The sequence below is a fragment of the Chinchilla lanigera genome, unplaced genomic scaffold, assembly GCF_000276665.1.
Source record: "Chinchilla lanigera isolate Chin_1 unplaced genomic scaffold, ChiLan1.0 scaffold00041, whole genome shotgun sequence".
NCBI lineage: Eukaryota > Metazoa > Chordata > Mammalia > Rodentia > Chinchillidae > Chinchilla > Chinchilla lanigera.
This window is the reverse complement of record NW_004955442.1, coordinates 19,427,951-19,447,886: the sequence shown is the minus strand read 5'-3', so window position 1 is coordinate 19,447,886 and position 19,936 is coordinate 19,427,951. Positions and strand designations below refer to the sequence as shown.

At 44.9% G+C, this 19,936-nt stretch overlaps 2 protein-coding genes across 2 annotated transcripts in view; one reads left to right on the top strand and one right to left on the bottom strand.

Annotated features, from left to right (window-relative positions):
- Nucleotides 1–932, bottom strand: part of Pi4ka (phosphatidylinositol 4-kinase, catalytic, alpha) — a 147,836-nt gene extending 146,904 nt beyond the window's left edge. The window contains exon 1 of the mRNA XM_005391836.2: nt 681–932. Within this exon, the coding sequence (XP_005391893.1) occupies nt 681–920 (240 nt within the window). The 5' untranslated portion in view covers nt 921–932. The remainder of the gene's footprint in view (nt 1–680) is intronic.
- A 172-nt stretch (nt 933–1,104) lies between these two features.
- Nucleotides 1,105–19,936, top strand: part of Snap29 (synaptosomal-associated protein, 29kDa) — a 27,402-nt gene continuing 8,570 nt past the window's right edge. Inside the window, exons 1-3 of the mRNA XM_005391838.2 lie at nt 1,105–1,458; nt 10,190–10,386; nt 16,354–16,439. Coding sequence (XP_005391895.1) covers nt 1,222–1,458; nt 10,190–10,386; nt 16,354–16,439 — 520 coding nt within the window. The 5' untranslated portion in view covers nt 1,105–1,221. The remainder of the gene's footprint in view (nt 1,459–10,189; nt 10,387–16,353; nt 16,440–19,936) is intronic.

Below are 19,936 nucleotides of genomic sequence, written 5' to 3'. Positions count from 1 at the left end.
AGGCACATCTGAGTTCCCCTTCATCTCGGGAATAAGATAAGGATTCCTCCTGCAGGAATTCTTTCTCTTCTGAAGCAACCGCAGCTCAGTTCTGCCCACTGACAGTTCACAGCCCCATCCCTGCCACTGTCCCTCCTCCAAACACACCATCTTTTAGCAAGTCCAACGGCCTCAAACTCGTAAAATAATAACGTACAGTCGGTCTGCAGTCCAGAAAGCACTTTCAGACACAGTGATTCATCTGCCCTCCACCACAATGGGGCGAAGAGGACAAAGCATGTCACATAAAAGCACCCCTGTTTCACAAGATATCTCCCCAAGGTCAAGAAATAAAAATCAGGAGAAATCAGGACCAGGTTTGAAGCCGAAGTCCCTGGCTAGTCTCACTGCTCCCCACCGGCGCCCACGTTCCAGTCGCCGCGCCAGCGAAGTCACAAGACGCCGCCTCCGCCCACCCATCCGCAGCGTCACCGCCCACCCTGCTGACCCCTCAGAGGTTAGCTACTCTTTTCACCACCCCTGCCCTCATGGACCACCACACCTCCCCAAACTGTCCCCTTAAGGGACCCTCTCTGCCTACGACTCCAGACTCGGCCGCCCTCTATCCCTCGCCCCGCCTTCCCGCTCCTTCGCTACAGGCCCCGCCTCCTGTCAGCCGCCGCCGATCCCGCCCGGGTTACCTTCTCCAAGGATGCCGGTCTTTGCACGGCCAGGGAGCGGGCCAGTGACAGGACTGTATTGAAATAAAAACCCCGAGAGGCGCTGGAACCGGAGCCGGAGCCGGAGCCGGAGCCGGAGCCGCTTCCGGCTCCCCGGGCCCCGGCGGCCGCCGCCATCATCGCGCGCCCAGCGCCTCTGCCACCCGGCTCACCGCACCCGGCCCGCGAGCGCCGGACCTCAGGGCGCAAGCGCATTCGCATCCTGCTGCCCTGCCACGTGACCTGTCCAGTCCTGACATTGGGTGGGGCGTGGCCGTGGGGGCCGTCCCACAGATGCAGGGGGGAAGAGGCGCGAAGAGATAGGCCGGATTTTCGTGCGGCGGACGCTTCTCACCCCTAGTTACCGTCCACTATGGTTGGCCCCAGAGGCGGGACTGTGACGTAATAAGCGCGGAAGGAGCTTGCCCGGCAGCCCCCGAGTAGACAGACGGGGCGTGGCGCTAGCGGGTTGGTGACTGATCTCGTTCCTTCTGGTTTTCCGACCCTGATTACCGTCGGCAATATGTCGGCATACCCGAGAAGCTACAACCCTTTCGACGACGATGCGGAGGACGAAGATACGCGGCCGGCTTCGTTCAGGGACGCCCGTGACCTCCCTGACGGGCCCGCCGCGGCCGAAGACAGGCAACAGTACTTGCGGCAGGAGGTGCTGCGCAGGGCCGAGGCCACAGCTGCCAGCACCAGCCGGTCTCTGTCTCTCATGTACGAGTCCGAGAAGGTCGGGGTCGCCTCATCTGAGGTGAGCCTGGGGCAGGACGGAGCTGAACTGGGCAGCCTCTGTGTTATCAAACGCGGTCGAAAAATGTTTTTTCGCAATCTTTAGAGAACCTTCGAATTGACTACTAATAGCTTCTTATACTTACTGCCTCTATGGTTTGTAATAATCTCTTAACTATGTGAAGAGATGTTCCTGGAGTACTGAAAGGGACAGGTTACCTAGAAAATCTTTCTTATGTGTTACTCTGCTTAGTTTTTCCCCCTCTATGTCTAGTTTAAACGTAAACTCAGACTGTTCGTCCAAGTGAGAAAAATTCAAACATCAGAGCCTGTTTCTTCTACATAATATCTTGGGTAATAATGCTTTATTCTGGAGTGACCCAGAAAGAGTGAGGACTGTGTGCTGCAAGAGTCAGGTGGTGAGTGGCATTGAGTTCTTACCCGATCCTTCACCACTTCTCCACAGCATTAGTAGCAATATTGAAGTTCCCTCTGCACACCTGCTGAATAAGCCAAAGCCTCAGTTTGGTTGAGCCTAGGGCTTTACTTTCATTTCCCAAATTCTACACAGATGGCATGTGAGTTGTAACAGTGTCTTGCCCCAGTTCATCTTTGTCAAGTCTTTCCATCCATAGATTTTAGCTTAGGACTCTCAGGATTATTCTTACCACATTCTTTCCTCAGCCTATTATTGTATGAACAGAGGCGGGGGAAGTTGTTCTGGTTTTTAGACAGAGTTTCTCTGCATAGCCCAGAGCTCCTTAAATGGGAGATTCTCTCCTGTTTCAGCCTCCAAAGTGCTGGTTTAAAGGCATGTGCCACCCTACCCAGTTTGGGGAAAAAAGCAAAAAGATTTACCAAATGGATCACTGATATATCAGCTAAGAATAATTTTACATATTCTGTAGTTTTGAAATGTAATGCTTGCAATTAAAGTGTTGTCTTCCTCATTAGGTCTCTTCATAACTCTTCTTGGACAAAATTCATTCTCATCTGATCACTCAGGGAGTTGGACAAGTGCGAGTGCGTAGACTAACTTCTCAAAATGTCATCTGTGCTGCTTCCCCATTGCTGCTTTCTTAGGTTATTCCTTTCCCCATTTCTCTGGTAACATTATCCATCGTTGATCTACCTTCCTGCCTTTAGTCTTTTTGAGGAAGTTTTGTCTGTTTTTCTTGCCTCTCCTGTGTACTAGTTTTCCATATTCCAGGCCAAATGGGAAGTGTTGGCTTAGAATTGGAAGGATCACCTGAGGTTTTAAGGCCATGGTGAACTTGTCATTTGAGGCTCCCAAGCCCAAGGAAGTCAACTAAGAACTATTTGAAAAGACAACTCTGGAAACTATGAGAAAAAAAATGAAGTAGAAAATCAGAGTGGCCAGTCTTGGTGGCACATGCCTATAATCCCAGAAACTCAGGAGGCTGAGGCAGGAGGATTGCCATGGTTTTGAGGCCAGCCTGGGTTCCATAGTGGGTTCAAAGCCAGTCTGCACTGCATACCAAGACCCTGTCTAAAAAAGAGAAAAGAAAAGAAAGAGAGAAAAGGAAAGAGGGCTGGGGATATAGCTCAGCAGGGCAGCTCTTGTCTGGCAAATATGAGGTCAAGTTTGATTCCTGACTCAAAAAAAAGGAATGAAGAACAGAGTGATATAAACTAAGCTATTGTGATAGAGGATAAACTTGAATCTGGCTTTGAAGGCTGAGATTTAGGCATGAGGTGTGAAGATGAAGGATCCAAGCAGGAGCAAGAAATATGTGAATGTGTTGGCCCAACAATGAGGTTCCTGAGCTTTTGTGCAGGGACATGATGGACAGGATGTGTTCAAAGAAAGAGCAAAGAAGAGGGAGTTTAGGAGCTTTTGGAAGTAAGAGAGAAAGGTCTGGTCTCATAACTCAGGAGGCAAAAACACAAATATAATTATATTTGTGTAATATAAATGGTGGGTCTGTGCCTTATCCTCCTCCAAAGTGGGGACTGTGACTGGTGAGGCAGGGTGACACCTCTGCCATAGGGGACTTGAGTGTTGCTCATTGAAGTACAATACAACTAGCCAGGCAGTAGCCTGTCTCCCAAGGTGATTACTTACTGAATTTTTCCAGGATTAAATAATTCTCCATTATTAGAGACCCTGGGAGTCAGCAATGATCTGTACTCCCAGTATACCCCATGTTCTTCAACTGTCTGTGAATCATTCCTTCAGTCCCTTCAGTATTGGGAACCTGAACTCCTTCAGAGTGTAGTACCCCAGTTCGGTGCCCTGCTAACCTCCCAACTTTGGTGGGTGCCTGCTGTATACCCAGTAGTGTGAAACATGCCAAACGCAAGACACATTTTTATAGAACATTAAGAGTTCACAGATACTATATAATTCAGTCTCAGCTTGGCAGAAGTGGGAAAATTACTTAAGTCACCTCTAACAAAAGAGAATTGGCGGTGTTTGTTTCTGGAAAAGGCTGTGGCCACTGGTCATGACCACCAAAGGTCAGAGGAGAAGTAGTCAGGACAAGGCAGGTACCTGGCTCACCTGGTAAACACTTTATAGAACTGTAGAGATAGCTTATAGGACTCTCACTCCCTGTCTGCTTGATAAATGTGTCTTTTTTTCCCCTAAAGTTTAATTTTCGTGACAAGGACTCCAGTCACATGGTTCAAAGTTCAAGACATACAAATGAATTTGAAATCTCCTCCTACCCCTTCCTTGGCCTTAGCTTCCTTCTTCCCTTAAGGTAGCCAGTTACCATCAGCTTTTTCAGATAATCTATGAATAAAAACCATTTGTTTTTTTTTGAGACAGGGTTTCACTATGTAGTTCAGACTGGCCTTGAAGTCACTACGTAGCCCAGGCTGGCCTCAAACTTTTAGTAATCCTCCTGGTTCAGTCTCTTGGGTGCTGGGATTACAGGCATATGCAAAAATATTTATTATTTCTACCAAAAAAGATTTATTTTTTAATTTAAAGTGAAGCATTCTAGTCTGTATATTGCTTAATAGGATGTAATATATAATAAGCTGTTTGGTACAAGGATGTTTTGTTTTGTGATGCCTGGGGAGTGAACTCAGAGCCTTGTCCATAATAGGCATGTCTCTGATGCTGAGCTATATCCCAGCCCTTTTCATTTTTTATTTTGAGACAGGTTCTGGCTAAGTGACCTAGGCTGGCCTTCATTTTATGATCCTCCTGCCTCAGGATTACATATATAATTTCATGTATGCCAGGTTTTGGGGGTGGTTTTTAAAGGCTACATTGTATTCCACTGAGCAGATGACTAATATTTAAGCAGTCATTCCCTTATGATGAATATTGGATTATTTGCAACTTCTGGTGAGCCTGTTTGCATTCTATGTGGACATGGTTTTTATATGTTTTCACTGTCCTGACTGAGAATACCCACCTATACAGGACACCTCTGCTTCCCTTCTTGCAGTCTAGCATACTCGAGTAAAGTTTTCAGGGGCCACCAAGAGACATACTGGAGCCTAAATGGCTCCCACAGCAACATCAGTGGAAAGGGACTGGTATTTGATAGCATTCAAGCATGATATGCTCAGCTACCTGGCTGGTAGATCTTCCTTATGGGCCCACTCATAGTAGTGTCTTTCTATTACTTGACTGTCACCAAAGCACACTGAATGTTCAGTTCAGAAAAGAAGAGGAGGCCTGGGGATGTACCTCAGTGGTAGAGTGCTTACTTAGCATGTGCAAGACCCTGTGTCAATCCCCCATAGTGGTTTAAAATAAAAAAAAAAATTTGGAGAGCCAAGAGCACCCATCCTAGCTCAGAAGTCATGGCCATTGAAGTAATCTACTCAGGATATCCCTGTAATTTAGAGTAGATACGTTGCCATGAGTGAGACCCTCATTTTCTAGAAAGTTGGTCTGGAGCAGCCTACTCCTGATATACCAGATTTCTTAACAAAAGTTGATAGATACTTGGGATGCCAAGACAGGAGGGTAGCAAATTCAAGGCCAGCCTGGACAACTCAGCAAATTAAATTTAAAAAGGGCCTGAATGGTAGAGTGCTTACCTAGCATGCATAAGGCCCTGAGTTCAAGCTTCAGTACCACAAAAGAAAAGAAAAGGGTGATAGAGGGATAAAGACAGCTACTAGATTAAGTAATTTTTCAATAGATTTCTAAATGTCAGTTGCTGGAGAGAAACAGTCTCATTCATCTCATAGTCAGCTTTATACTTCCACTCTTCTCAGCAAAATGTCCTCTCTTTATGCTGTGTGTTTAAGGGCAATGGGGTCCTGTCACTCCAACATGGATAATTTTAGTCTCAGAAATCCAGCTGATACTGTGTAGCCCAAGGACCCTACCCAAAATCACAGTGTTAACATAAATTACCTGGCCTGGCCTAAGCACTCTGTCAAGTCAGAGACATCCTTATCAGGCAGAATATTTCAAGGACAAGGAACCCGGCAAAAGCCAAATTTGGGTTGTACAGGGATGAACAACCAAGACCTGCTGAGTTTGTCCTTTACTCAGCTCCAGGTTAGCCTGTACACATGGAGTGGGTGACACTGGCATCACCATCTTTGCCCCTCAGTGATGTTTATTTTTGTGATACTGAGGATTGAATCCAGGGAGCACTGACCTACATCCCCAGCCCCACCCTCACCCCTTTTTAAGACAAGGTCTTGCTAGGTACCCAGGCCGGCCTCACATTTGTGATCCTACTGCCTAAGCCTCCCAAGTGGCTGGGATTACTAGCATGTGCCACTATGCCCAGCTTGTTTTTTGTAGTGCTAGGAATCAAACCCAAGTCCTCACACAAGCTAGGCAAATGTTCTGTCACTGAGCTATACCTGCAGGCTTCAGTGGTTTTGTTATGGAACCTAAAACCCAATTTGAGTTTGAATCTACTCTGTACCACAGCTGCTGAACTCGGAGAAGTTCCCCGAGTTTGCAAATGCTCCACAGTGCTCAGGTGGCCATGCCAGTGCTTGTGTATGTGCATGCTCCCTTGGGAGGAGAGAGATGTGACAAAAATAAATCTCAAATGTCTAGATACCAGTGCCAGATTAACATTTATCTACTGACCAATTAGTACCTATTTAATTACAAGCTCAGAACAAGAACTTTAGTACCAGAGGAATGAAGAGGCCCATCTAATAGTACAGGGTGAGGACCAGGGATATAGCTCAGTTGCACAGTACCTTCCCAGCAAACATGAGGTCCTGAGTTCGATTCCCAGTACCAAAAAAAAAAAAAAAAACTCATCATAGTACAGGGTTGATGCCTTAGCTGTAAGCTGTGGTTGGGATCTGGTTGTCACTGCTGTCCTTGGAAGGTCTTAGCATCATCTTTCTCAGTGTTCCCTGCTGGGGTCTGCCAGGGATCCCCACCCATTACCCTTCTGTACTCACCGCAAAGTTCCACTTCCCCTGTAGGTTCCTGCAGCTGCCCCAGCCTGTTCAGGGCTCTTGCTGCTTGCTCTGCCCCGTCCCTTGCCCCACTCCCACCCCCACCCTTTGCACTCCCGAACTTCTCAGCTTTAAGTCTGTACTCCATCCTTCTCAGGGACCCTCTCTGACACACGCTTTGCCGTAAACCAGGCCAGTAATCCTCACCCAAGGGTTCACCCTGGCAAAGGAACAACCATGTGTGTGTACAGTGCCTTTCTTTCTTGTCACCCCTGTGAGACTGTAAGTTCAGTGAAGCAAAGACCCATCTGCCTTCCTCAATCCCAGTTCTCTAGTGTTGTCCAAAAAAAATCAGATTGAACTTTATCTTGTCCCCTAGACTACAAGTACCATCAAGACAGAGTTTTGGGATTGTTTAGTTCACCCCTGAATCATTAACACCTGGAAGAATGGCTGGCAGAGAGTATGTGCTCAGTAACATCTGTGGGTGGAGATCTTATAGCACCCACTCTTCAGTGGTTTGGTTTTGTTTGTTTGCAGTACTGGGGATTGAACCCAGAACTTTCGCACTGAGCTACACCCCTAGCCCCTTTTTGTATTTGGAGACAAGGTCTCACTGAGTCACTAAGTTGCCCAGGCCAGGCTTGAACTTGAGCTCCTCCTGCCTCAGCCTCCCATAGTGCTCTGTGGTGTTTTTAAAAAGCATTGTACTGGCAAAGATCCCATGACTCATTCAATTCCTCACAGTGACCTTGAACACAAACAATCTGGGCAGGTGTCACCTTACTTCAGGCACCCTTGGCCCTCGCAGGATCTTTATCTACTTGTTTTCTGCTTCCCCTTGCTCTCTTAGGGATCAGGTTCATTGACTTAAAAAACCACAGCCAGAGAGAATTTAAGAATCTAAAAGTCAATCTTTCTTTCTCTCTCCTCTCTCCCTCCCCTTATCTCCCAGCCTCTCTCTCTCTCCTTCCCTCCTCCCCCCGCCTTTGGCATTGTACCACCAGCCCAACCAGACCCATTCTGTGACCTTGTTTTTCCAGTTTTAACCTTAGAAAACTACTTTTGGGGCTCAGGGGAATAAGGTGGAAATCACCTGATCACTTGTAATGTAAAGTAAGCACTTTGTATGTTGGACCTTAACACAGAGGACCCTTTCCAGAGCTTGGTTCTCTCATAACCACCCTGGTTGCTTCAGTGACCTTATTCCCATAGGGACAGATGGAGACATATGATGTGGCCTGCTTTAGGAGATGGGAGCGTGCCTTGGGACCAGAAGCATTTGAGGCCTGTCTTCAAAGTGCCTGGGCTTCCAGGGCTGCCAGCGCTTGCCCAGCCCATTCTTGTAAACCGTGGTGCTTCCTTGCTGTTTGCTCTACCAAGCCTTTCTTCCTTGTTAGTTAGAACTAGATCAACACACCAAGTTCAGTAATTTCCTCTGCCTTCCAAGGAAAGATTTTAACAGAAGCCCTTCCTCGTCTGTTGATTTCATAACCTCTAGGGAACACCGGCTTCCAGCACACACAAACTTCCAGAGACCAGGACAGCAGTCCTTCCCCCTGCCTTCAGCAAGACATCTCTCTATACCACATCAGATGTTTGGTTTCCTCAACAAGTAAACATAACACAGAGCCTCAGAGAGTCTAAAAGAATGTGTTACTTGTAAGCAGAAGAAAATGAGATCTCACTGCAAATTGGAGAAGGTTTTGTCAGCTACTTGTTAGCCCTGCAACTTTCCAAATGGAAATGAAGAGGCTGAGTCAGGGAAATGAGCTGTAAGAAAAGTCAAGATAAGTCAAGGTAGGAAGTGCTCACTGTTAGAGAACCCAGAGACCTTCCTTGTAAGTTTTGGCCACCCTTGAAGCCCCAGCCCCAACTTCTGCTCTGAGGATCTTTGCAGCTCAGATTCATGTTTTCTGCCTACTACAAAATAAGCTAAGACTGGACTGTCAGAAACATGTCAAACAGGCATGGTAGTGCACATCTATAATTCCAGAACATGGGAGGCTTAGGCAGAAGGATTATCTGGAATTTGAACCCAGACTAGGCTACGTAGTTCAAGACCACCATGAACTACGTAGCAAGGTTCTCTTGAGAGAAAGAGCGAGAGAGAGAGGCAGAGAGAAAGAGGTATATATCAACTAAGTGGTTGAGGGTGTAGCTCAGTGATAGACCCTTGCCTAGAATACATAAAGCCGTGGGTACAGTCCTCAGCAGCACACACACAAACACACACACACCAAAAAAAAAAAAAAAAAGAATCAGGCATGGTGGTAGTTTCCTGTAATCCCAGAACTCTGGGAGGTTGAGGCAGGATCACTGCAAGTTCAAGTCCAGTCTAAGCAACATAGCAAGACGCTGTCTCAAAATAGTCTGAGGAAGTAGCTTATTTAAAGGCCCTGAGAGCCAGGCGTGGTGGCACATGCCTGTAATCCCAGCACTCGGGAGGCTGAGGCAGGAGGATTGTTGTGAGTTCGAGACAAGCCTGGGCTACAAAGTGAGCTCAAGGCCAGCCTGAACTGCGTAGGGAGACCCTGTCTCAAAAAGACAAAAAATAAAATAAAATAAAAATAAAGGCCCTGTGTTTACTTCCCAGTACTGGGTAGGGAAAAAAAGTAGAAAAATGAGGAAGAGCGAAATCAAAATCAGCTTAAAATTGACAAGTACATGCTAGAGAAAGTCATTTTCTCTGCCATACTAATTTGTAACTCTGCCTTGATCCAGAAGAGACAGTCTCAACTTGTGAATTTAAAAGAAGAATCTTTTTTAATTTTCAGTGCATGTATTTAAAATTTGTTTAGAGCCAGGTATGGTACCACACCTGTGTAATCCCAGCACTCAGGAGGCTGACGCAGGCAGATTGCCATGAGTTCAAGGTCAGCCTGGGTTACAGAGTGAGTTTAAGGCTAGCCTGAACTATATAATGAGACCTTGGCTCAAAAAAAAGTCTTCTGGGTAGAAGACAGCTAACAGGGGAGACAGCTGGAATGACTGCAGATAAATCCTAGACTAAGGACTGAAGGCTGGGTATGTAACTGAGAGATAGACTCTTGCCTAGCACACATGAAGCCCTGGTTTTGCTCCTCAGCACTGCAAAATAAGTAGGAACTGAAGCAAGTTTGGTACACATCAAGGAGCACATTAGTGTTGCTGTTGTGGTGAGTTAACATCTGCATCTACAACCATCAGCTCTACAAGAATATGGGCAGGGCTATTCACATACCATTTGGCTGGATACCTTTCTGTGTTCCTGACTACTACATTCATTTCATTGATGTAGGCTGCCAATTCTGCATAAATTGAGTCTCCATTAAATTGCCACTGCCATCCTTGTGACCTCAATACATTGAAAGTCACATCAAGCAGTTGCTTCTTGTTCTTCCCAGGAATTAGTCCGGCAGCGAGGAGTCCTAGAACGCACAGAGAAGATGGTAGACAAAATGGATCAAGACTTGAAGACTAGCCAGAGGCACATCAACAGCATTAAGAGTGTGTTTGGTGGACTCGTCAATTACTTCAAATCCAAACCAGCAGAGACCCCAGCTGAACAGAATGGCATGCTCACCCCTCAGCCCAATAGCAGGTGAGTTCAGCTTCCTCCATCTGGATATAAAGTAACAGAAGTAGGTTTAGGGTGAACAGCCAAAACGTTCAGGCCTAAACTTTACCTACTATAGCACTCATACTGAAGATTTCATTTTTCCCTTTTTCTAGTGTTTTCATCATTGTAATCATACTGTTCCTTTGGTCTTGTAGCCTATTTCTTCCTTTTAACACAGAAATGATTCATGTAATGTGATTATATAGGTTGTATAACTATATTTTCTTTTTCTTTTTCTTTTTCTTTTTTTGTCTTTTTGAGACAGGGTTTCACTATGCAGTTCAGGCTGGCCTTGAACTAACTTTGTAGCCTAGACTGGCCTCAAATTCATGGCGATCCTCCTGCCTCAGCCTCCTGAGTGCTAGGGTTACAGGCATGCACCACCACACCTGGCAGTTGTATCTCTTTTAATTCTGTAATGCAAAGGGGAGGAGACTTTTTTAATGAAGCTGAGATTAAACTCAGGGCCTTGTACATGTTAGGTGAGCAGTCTACCCAAGAGAGCTATTTTTTAAAAATGCTTAGAGGCATAGTAAAATTCATGCCTCTTAGGTGGAGAGACAATGACTGTGTGCCTGTACATACACCACCCAGATGAAGATGTGGGACGCTATTGGGAAGAAACTAGGAAACTATTGCAAGCCTGCCAGTGTAAGTGAAAGATCCTGTGGGGATTGCAAAAAGAACAGACGGTAGAGTCTTTGGAAGGCTTAAAGAGGAAACTGCGAGGAAGGCTTGAATGCATTAGCCAGAGTTATAAGGGTTTATTTGTGCATTGGTTGAGTCATAATTACCTTCAGTCTAGATATTCCAGCTCAGTTTTAGTTTTAAATATCTGTGACTCTTGCCAGGTGTGGTGGCACACACCTGTATTCCAGTATTTGGGAGGCTGAGGCAGGAGGATCATTTTGAATTTGAGACCAGCCTGGGCTACAAAGTGAACTCAAGGCCAGCCTGAACTGCATAGCAAGATCCTGCCTCAAAAAGAGAGAGAGAGAGAGAGAGAGAGAGAGAGAGAAGGAAGAAAGGAAGGGAGGAAGGAAGGAAGGAAGGAAGGAAGGAAGGGGAAGGAAAGAAAAAGAAAAGAAAAGACAAGACAAAAATATCTGTCACTCTTTTGCCTCAACTGGAATTTGATTTTTCTTGGACTACATTTACCTACAGGTTGCATACCCCATCTAAAATGCTTGGGACCAGAAATGTTTAGATTTCATGGTTGTATAAGTTATAGAGTATACATTACTAGTTGAACTTCTCTACACAGAAAATTTAAAATCTGAAATGCTCTAAAATCTGAAACTTTTTGAATGCCAACATCATGCTCATAAAGTTTCATATTTTGGGCTAAGGGATAGCCAAACAGTAGAACACTTGCCTAGCATGCATGAGGCCCTGTGTTCAGTACCTAGCACCACAAAACAAAATTTCAGATTATGAAGCATTTCCGATTTTCAGATTAGGGATTACTCAGCCTATAGCACAGGAGAAGATAGAATGTTCACTTGTTTTGTTTTGTTTTTTTGTTTTTTTTTTTTTTTGAGACAGGGTCTCACTATGCAGTTCAGGCTGGCCTAGAGCTCACTTTGTAGCCCAGGCTGGTCTTGAACTCCCAGCGATCCTCCTGCCTCAGCCTCCCAAGTGCTGGGATTACAGGCGTGCGCCACCATGCCCTGCTTGTTTTGTTTTTTTTTGTTTTTCTTCCGGTACCAGGAATAAAACTCACAACCTTGCACTTGCCAGGCAGGCACTGTGCCACTGAGCTAAATCCCCAGCCCCTTGTTCACTCATTTTAATCTAAGACATCCTGCTTGCACAAAGTCAGGAGCAGTAGGAGGAGTGGGAGTCTGACAGACTTGTGACTAGCATGCTTCCACATTCTCTGTGTCTCTTCTGAGGCTCTTAGAGGACTTTACAGAGCAAACACTGCTAGAAAAGCATAGATCCAACTGTAGTTTTATTTTTTTTTAAGTTTTATTTTTATTAGTACATGTTTACAGCACGTAATGATTACATTCATTATAGGGGTTGGGACGTGTACATAATACATCCTAATGCTTTTTACACCTCCACTTCTTTTGGAGCATCTGGAAAACTCAAGCCTTTCTGACAAGGTCCTGTCATCAATGAGGCAGCTGTAGTATTTCTGTGACTTGGGCCTAAAGTACTCAAGGTCACTTACCTCGCCTAGACTTCTGCTCATAAATCAACCCTAATCAGTTGTGGTGTTCTTATCATCACTTAGTACAAAAAAGCAAAACTTTAATTATTCATTCATTCATTCATTTGCAGTGTTAGGGATTAGACTCAGGGGCACACTACCACTGAGCAACATCCCTAGTTGTTTTTTTTTATTCTGAGACAGGGTCTCCCTAAGTTACCCAGGCTGGCCTTGAACTTGAAATCTTCCTCCCTCCATCTCCTGAGTAGCTGGGATTACAGGCATGTGCCAGCACACCTGGCACAGAACTTTTAAGTGACACAACTCACAGTAATTCAGCCATTACCCAAATGTGCATCACAGTGAATCTATAAAACTTTGTAGATGAGGCCACTTTAAGTGGCGTTGCATAGTTCCTTCCTTCATGTGTCTTGAATGCCCATGTCTGCACACCTGTCACTGTGGCTGGGAGTCAAAGCAGTGAGAACACAGTTCATCTGTTGGTATTGGGAGGCAGATGGTCAAGACAGATGCCATGAGGCCCCAAGAAAAGTAAGGGTTGACCTTAGAGGAGAGGGAGGTGGCACAAAGAAACTGACCTTTTATGTAGAATCATGATTACAGGATAGTCCACCAGTTGAAGTGGAGCTTAGCAGCAAACATATGGCTACCAGAAAAAGCCAGAATTCTGAAGGGCAAAGGCTATATTTCAAAAGCACAGCAGGATTTCTGGGAGTAGCACTGTTCACACAGAAAGGCATGGTGGCGCACGCCTGTAATCCCAGCACTTGGGAGGCTGAGGCAGGAGGATCCTTGCAAGTTCAAGACCAGCCTGGGCTACAAAGTGAGCTCAAGACCAGCCTGAACTGCAGAGCAAGATCCTGTCTCAAAAAGAGACAAAAAAAAAAAATTGGAATAAATAGTTGTAAGCATACATAAAATCCACACAGAAAGGCAGAAATCAAGAAATGGTTGTGATGGTGTACCAAAACCCCCACAAAGCATCAGTCCAACCCATCCAGCAATATGGCACGCAGATGCAAAATAAAGACGGAGAAAGTTCTGCAGTTGAGGAGCTCTGCCATAATCCAATGTTCTCTGTAGAACAAAAGGCATCATGTCTAAAATCTCATGGCTTTTATTGGTATCAGTCAGGGAGGTGGGTGGAAGTCAAGGCAGAATGATAGGAAAAAGAACTTGGCAGGAGTCAGCTATAATGAGAAACAGAGCAATTTTGTATCAGGAACAGAGGCCTCTAATTAACAATATTTGTGTGTGTGTGTGTGTTTTGTTTTGTTTTTGGTGCTGAGAATTGAACTCACAACCTCACACTTGCCAGGCAGGCGCTGTGCCACTGAGCTACATCCCTGGCCCCTCTAATTAACAATGTAAGGATAACTTGATATATGCAAGGCTGGCACCTTTACTGCCAGGAAGATGTAATTCATTCTCAGTCCCATGGCCTCATCTGAGATGTTATCTTGTGTCGTAGCCCTGGAATCTCACAGGCTCTTGCTCGGGCCCCATTCCACCCATCAACATGGAGGCTGTTCTCACCTGCTTGTTGCCACTTTGCTGTTAATGAGACTGACTACTAGTGCCTCAGCCAGACTCAGTCACATTATTTTAGCCAATTAAGTGAACATCTGGTTCAATATAACCACCTCTGCATATCTCAGTGAACAGGGTTGACTGAGAGGTTAGAGAAAGATCAAGAAAAGGGGCTTCATTTCTCCAGAGTGCACTTGATGGTCACCCACAATGGTGCACACCTGTAGTCCTAGCTACCCGGGACGCTGAGGCAGGAGGATTGCTTGAGCCCAGGAGTTCAAGTCCAGCCTGGGACACACACATACACACACACACACACACACACACACACACACACACACTGTGGGCAGGCTGTTATTGAGTAGAGATGGAGAAGAACAGGTTATTTGGGGGGACGCTGAGGCAGGAGGATTGCTTGAGACCAGGAGTTCAAGTCCAGCCTGGGACACACACACACACACACACACACACACACACACACACACACACTGTGGGCAGGCTGTTATTGAGTAGAGATGGAGAAGAACAGGTTATTTGGGGTCCCCAGTCCTAGATGGAGGCACCTGCCTGCTCCTGCAAGTTCAGCAGTGTATCAGGCAGTCTGGTCAATGTTTAAGTCCCAAGAGAAGTCCCTGTCTATAGTCAGAGTCACCAAGTAAGGCTTTGTGGGTCAGGAAGCAACAAAGATCTTTTGAAAGGACTTACCATATATAATGAGAGGAAAAAGACAACAAAAAATTTTTAGTGACAAACTCCAATATATAAATGCAGGCCAGCAAAGTGGTACGCACCTGTAATCCTAGCACTCAGAAAGCTGAGGAAAAAGAATCGCCTCAAGTTCAAGAACAGTCTGGGCTACAGTGAATTCAATGCCAGCTTGAACTACACAATGAGACCCTGTCTTAAAACAATGACAAAAAAGTAGTAGTAGTAGAGTATAAGTTTTTGGTAATACAGCTTTACTACTGAGAAAAATGAGTTTCTTTCTCTCTCATTCTCTTTTTCCCTCCCTCCCTCCCTTTTTCCTGTCTCTTTTTCTCTCTCTCTCTCTTTCTCTGTCTCTCTCTCTCTTTTTCTTTTTCTTTTTCTTTTTTTCTTTTTCTTTCTTTTTCTTTTTGTTTCTCCAGCATTGGATATTGAATACAAGGCCTTTGTACTGAGTTACATCCACAACCCCTTTTTTTTTTTTTTTTTTTTAAGTGTTTTGAGACAGGGTCTTGCTAAATTGCCCAGGCTGCGCTCAAATTTACAGTCCTCCTGCCTTAACCTTCCTCAGTTCTGAGATTACAGGCATGTGCCATCACATCCAATGAAAATGAAATTCTTGAGGTTCAAAACTAATGTTCCCTGTTATCCAGTACAACAGCAGTGGTCATCTGTCTGTAAAGTCCATTTGTTGCTTGTGGCTATCCAAAAACAAGTGATGGAGGGAGCCGGGCGTGGTGGCGCACGCCTGTAATCCCAGCACTCGGGAGGCTGAGGCAGGAGGATTGTTGTACATTCGAGGCCAGCGTGGGCTACAAAGTGAGCTCAAGGCCAGCGTGAACTGCATAACGAGATCCTGGCTCAAAAAGACAAAAAAACAAACAAAAAATGATGGAATTTTATATGTATATGTTACCAAAATTTTATTTTCTTTTCTTTTCTTTTTTTTTTTTGGTATCAGGACCTTGTGCTTGCTGGGCAAGCACTTGCACCTATTACCACAATTTTAAAAATTGGTTTAAAAAAAAGGGTGGGCCACCTTCAGCCCACAGGTCATAATTTGCGGAGCCCTGGTCTAAAGTACCCATTTGGTGGTTTCATCTACTTTTCGTTCACCTGGTCCCAGGAGTCCTCATTTGCCTATGTAAGGGGCACCCACTTCTGAGACAGAAATCCTCCGAAGCTTGCCGTGAAGCCGACTATGCTCCTAAGAGGGACCGTGGATCCCTGCTTTGGTCTAGAGTTTGGCACAGGGCAGGCATTTGATTTTCAGTTCACAGGCATCAGTTGAAAAGACTGATGACACTGTCATAGGTATTTTTCCTTTCTTTTTTGTTTTTTTTTTTTGTCTTTTTGAGACAGGGTCTCGCTCTGCAGTTCAGGCTGGCCTTGAGCTCACTTTGTATCCCAGGCTGGTCTCAAACTCAAAATGATCCTCCTGCCTCAGCCTCCCGAGTGCTGGGATTACATGCTGCGCCACCACGCCCCAGCAGTATTTTTTCTTTTTAAATGTTTTCTTTTCTTTTTATCCAAAGATTGAAAGAAGCCATAAGTACAAGTAAAGAACAGGAGGAAAAGTACCAGGCCAGCCACCCAAACCTCAGGAAGCTGGATAATGTAGGTAAGTGGGGACCTGTGTGCACGCATCTATATTTGGATCCCAAGGGGCCTCTGTATTAGACCTTAAGAGCTGTGGTGAGTAGCTGCCTGTCTCGTGTACAAATGCTCCAGCTGTTGGCATCCCATGTGTTGGTTGAAGAGCCATGTGTGCTTTCAGAAAACAGGATGTGTGTTATAGGGGGTTCCTTCCTCCCTCCATCTACTGTAGAGGGTGGATTAAGGAAGTGGCAGCCTGTGTCCCCTTGAAAATGAGCCTGCCACCTATTGGTTCCTACATGGTATAGCTGTGAGCTATTTCATAATGAAAAGCCTCCTATAAGAATAACCTCTCTGGGGCCAGGTGTGGGAGCACACACCTGTAATCCCAGCACTTGGGAGGCTAAGGCAGAAGGATCACCACAAGTTTGGGGCCATCCTGGACTATATAATGAGACCCTGTCTCAAAAAAGAAAAAAAAAAAAGAATATGTCCTCTGATTTGTGATGTGTTCTGTCCCTAGGAAAACATGACGATCATGTTCTAGAGAATGTACCCAAAAAAAAGCTGGGCATGGTGGTACATGCCTGTAATCTCAGTACTCTGGAGGCTGAGACAGGGGAGTCACCGCAAGTTTGAGGCCAGGCTGGACTGTATAGTGATTTTAAGACCTGCCTGAACTACAGAGCAAGACCCTGTCTCAATAGATAGATAGATGAATGGATGGATGGATGGATGGATGGATGGATGGATGGATGGATGGATAGATAGATAGATAGATAGATAGATAGATAGATAGATAGATAGGAGGGGTCCAAGAGATGGCAGGAGGGGGAGGGGGTAAAAAATAATTAAGATATGTCATGTACATGTACCAACTCCCCACAATGAATGTAATCATTATGTACTAATAAAAATAAAAGAATAGCCAGGTGTGGTAGCACACACCTATAATCCTAGCAATTGGGAGGCTGAGGCAAGAGGATCACTGCCAAGTTTGAGGGCAGCCTGGACTACATAAATGAGTTCAAGGCCAAGCTGCCCTACATAGTGAGACTGTCTCAACACAACAAAACAAAACAAGAATAACCCCTCTGGTAAGTATATTAGTCCTTAGAGCTGTCCATATCCTAATCCCCAGGCTCTAAGAGTATGTTAGGTTTTAGACAAGAAAATTGGCAGTTATAGGTAGAATTATAGTTATTAATCAGCTGTGCTTGAGATGGAGAAACCATCCTGTTAGCTAGTGTCCTCACAAAGGTTCTTTGTAAGCGGAAAGGGAGGCACAAGAGAGAATATTAGAAAGAGGTTCAGACCTGGTGCACTGCCAACTGTGAAGACTAGGAAGCGGCCAGCTGCCAAGGAATGCACATGAGCTCTAGAAGCTGAAATAGGCAAGGACTCTGATTCTCCCCAGGAGCCTCCAGAAAGAACACGCCCTGTTAATACCTTGAATTTAACCCATTGAGGTCTATTTGGAATTCCAACCTCCAGAGCTGAAAGATAAGTCTGTGGCAGTTTGTCACGGCCCCAGGAAAAAACTAACATAACTCCTAAGCCCAAGGAGGAAGAGAAGCAGCAGCATGGACAAGGTATGCAAGATAGGATATGTCTTGAGCTGAATCATCTCATTAATATCAAATGATAAATCCAGAAATATCTTTTATCTGAGAAGGAATTTAGGCCCCTAGAGGCCACCATAGATTTTAGAAAGCCAAGCACATGGAAATGATGCTAGAAACCACATGCTGACTGTGATACCCGAGTGGAAAACAGGATACATCCCAGCAACACCAGAATCTACCATGGATTCAGGTATGGTGGCACACACCTATAATCCCATCTGTCTGGGAGGCTGAGGTAGGAGGATCACAAATTAAAGCCTAGCCTGGACAATTTAGCAACTTATTGATACCCTGTTTCAAAAAAAAAAAAAAAAAAGATGAGATATAACTCAGTGCGAAGGCTCTGGGTGCAATCCACAGTACTGCCAAAAAGAACCTGCCACATTATTTGTGGTTGATTACAGCTGAGGAGAAACCTGATGGAGGGCAGGGATAAGCTCAGTGGCAGAGCATCTACCTGGCAAGCTCAAGGTCCTGAGTTCAATTCCTAGTACCAAAAAAAAAAAAAAGAAAGAAACCTGATGGGGAAAGAGTCCAAGGTCAAGACAGATTGACATGGGCACAGTTCATCCTGGAAAGATGAACACTATGGTAGAAAGTGCGCGAAAATAAACTGCAAAGGGTCCAAGAAAATACACATCTGTGTTATACCCTGGAAATGTGGAATAAGATCCTGCACCCAAAAGACACAATTTTAAGGGATTAAGGGGAGTTTTCATTTGTATGGTGTATGTTAATTTAAGAGTCTTTAAGAAAAAAATTGATGGACTGGGCATGGTGGCACATAATCCAGCACATGGGAGGCTGAGTGAGTTCAAGGCTGACCTGGCCTATAAGAACAAGACCCTGTCTTTTAAAAAAAGACAAGAAAAGAAAAGAAAAAATCGACACTATCTGTGTAGACTAGTAGGTTGGCGCTGGAGTAAATGCAGTTCTTCATAGTAATGGGTTCCATGTTCACAGGTTCCACATCTGCAGATGTCAACCAGTCGTAAATCCACAATATTCCAAATGGAAAATTTGTGCCATACTAAACATGTAACAGACTTTTTAATTCTTGCCATCAGTTCCTAAACAGTCTCATTTACCAACTATTTACATGGCACTGATACTGTATTACATATTATTATAAGTAATCTAGAGATAATTTAAAGTATATGGGAGAAGGGGCTGGGGATTTAGCTCAGCGGCAAAGCGCCTGCCTAGCAAGCACAAGGTCATGAGTTCGGTTCCCGGTACCGGAGAAAAACCAAAAAAAATAAATAAATAAATAATAAAGTATATGGGAGAGCCGGGCATGGTGACACATGCCTGTAATCCCAGCACTCAGGAGGCTGAGGCAGGAGGATAGTTGCGAGTTTGAGGCTAGTCTGGGCTACAAAGTGAGCTCAAGGCCAGCCTGAACTGGATAGTGAGACCCTGTCTCAAAAAAACAAAAAAATTTTTTTAATTTTGTAAAATAAAGTATATGAGAGGACATACATGGGTTATATTCATAAGGACTTGGGCATCCTCAGATTTGTATATCCAGAGAAGATCCTGGAACCCATTTCCCTCAGCTCCAGATTGTACGCTAAATCCAGAAAGAGATGTTTCCCCCAACAGAGGTAAATTGGGATGACAGAACTCTCTTGTCTGTGTATGGAAACTGAAGTTCAGGGAACATTTTGGGGGTCAAATATGCATTACTTAACATTTCTACTTTGCTTAAGTGAAAAGGTAGCCTAGAAATAAATTTCCAGGGGGCTGATGTTATAGCTCAGTGGTAGAGCACTTGCCTAGTAATGAGCAAGGTCCTGGATTTGATACCCAGAGAGAAAGAGAGTTTGAGAAGAATAAAAACTCATCCCTGTGCTAAACAGAACAACTTTTTTGCTGGATATGGGGGCACACGCCT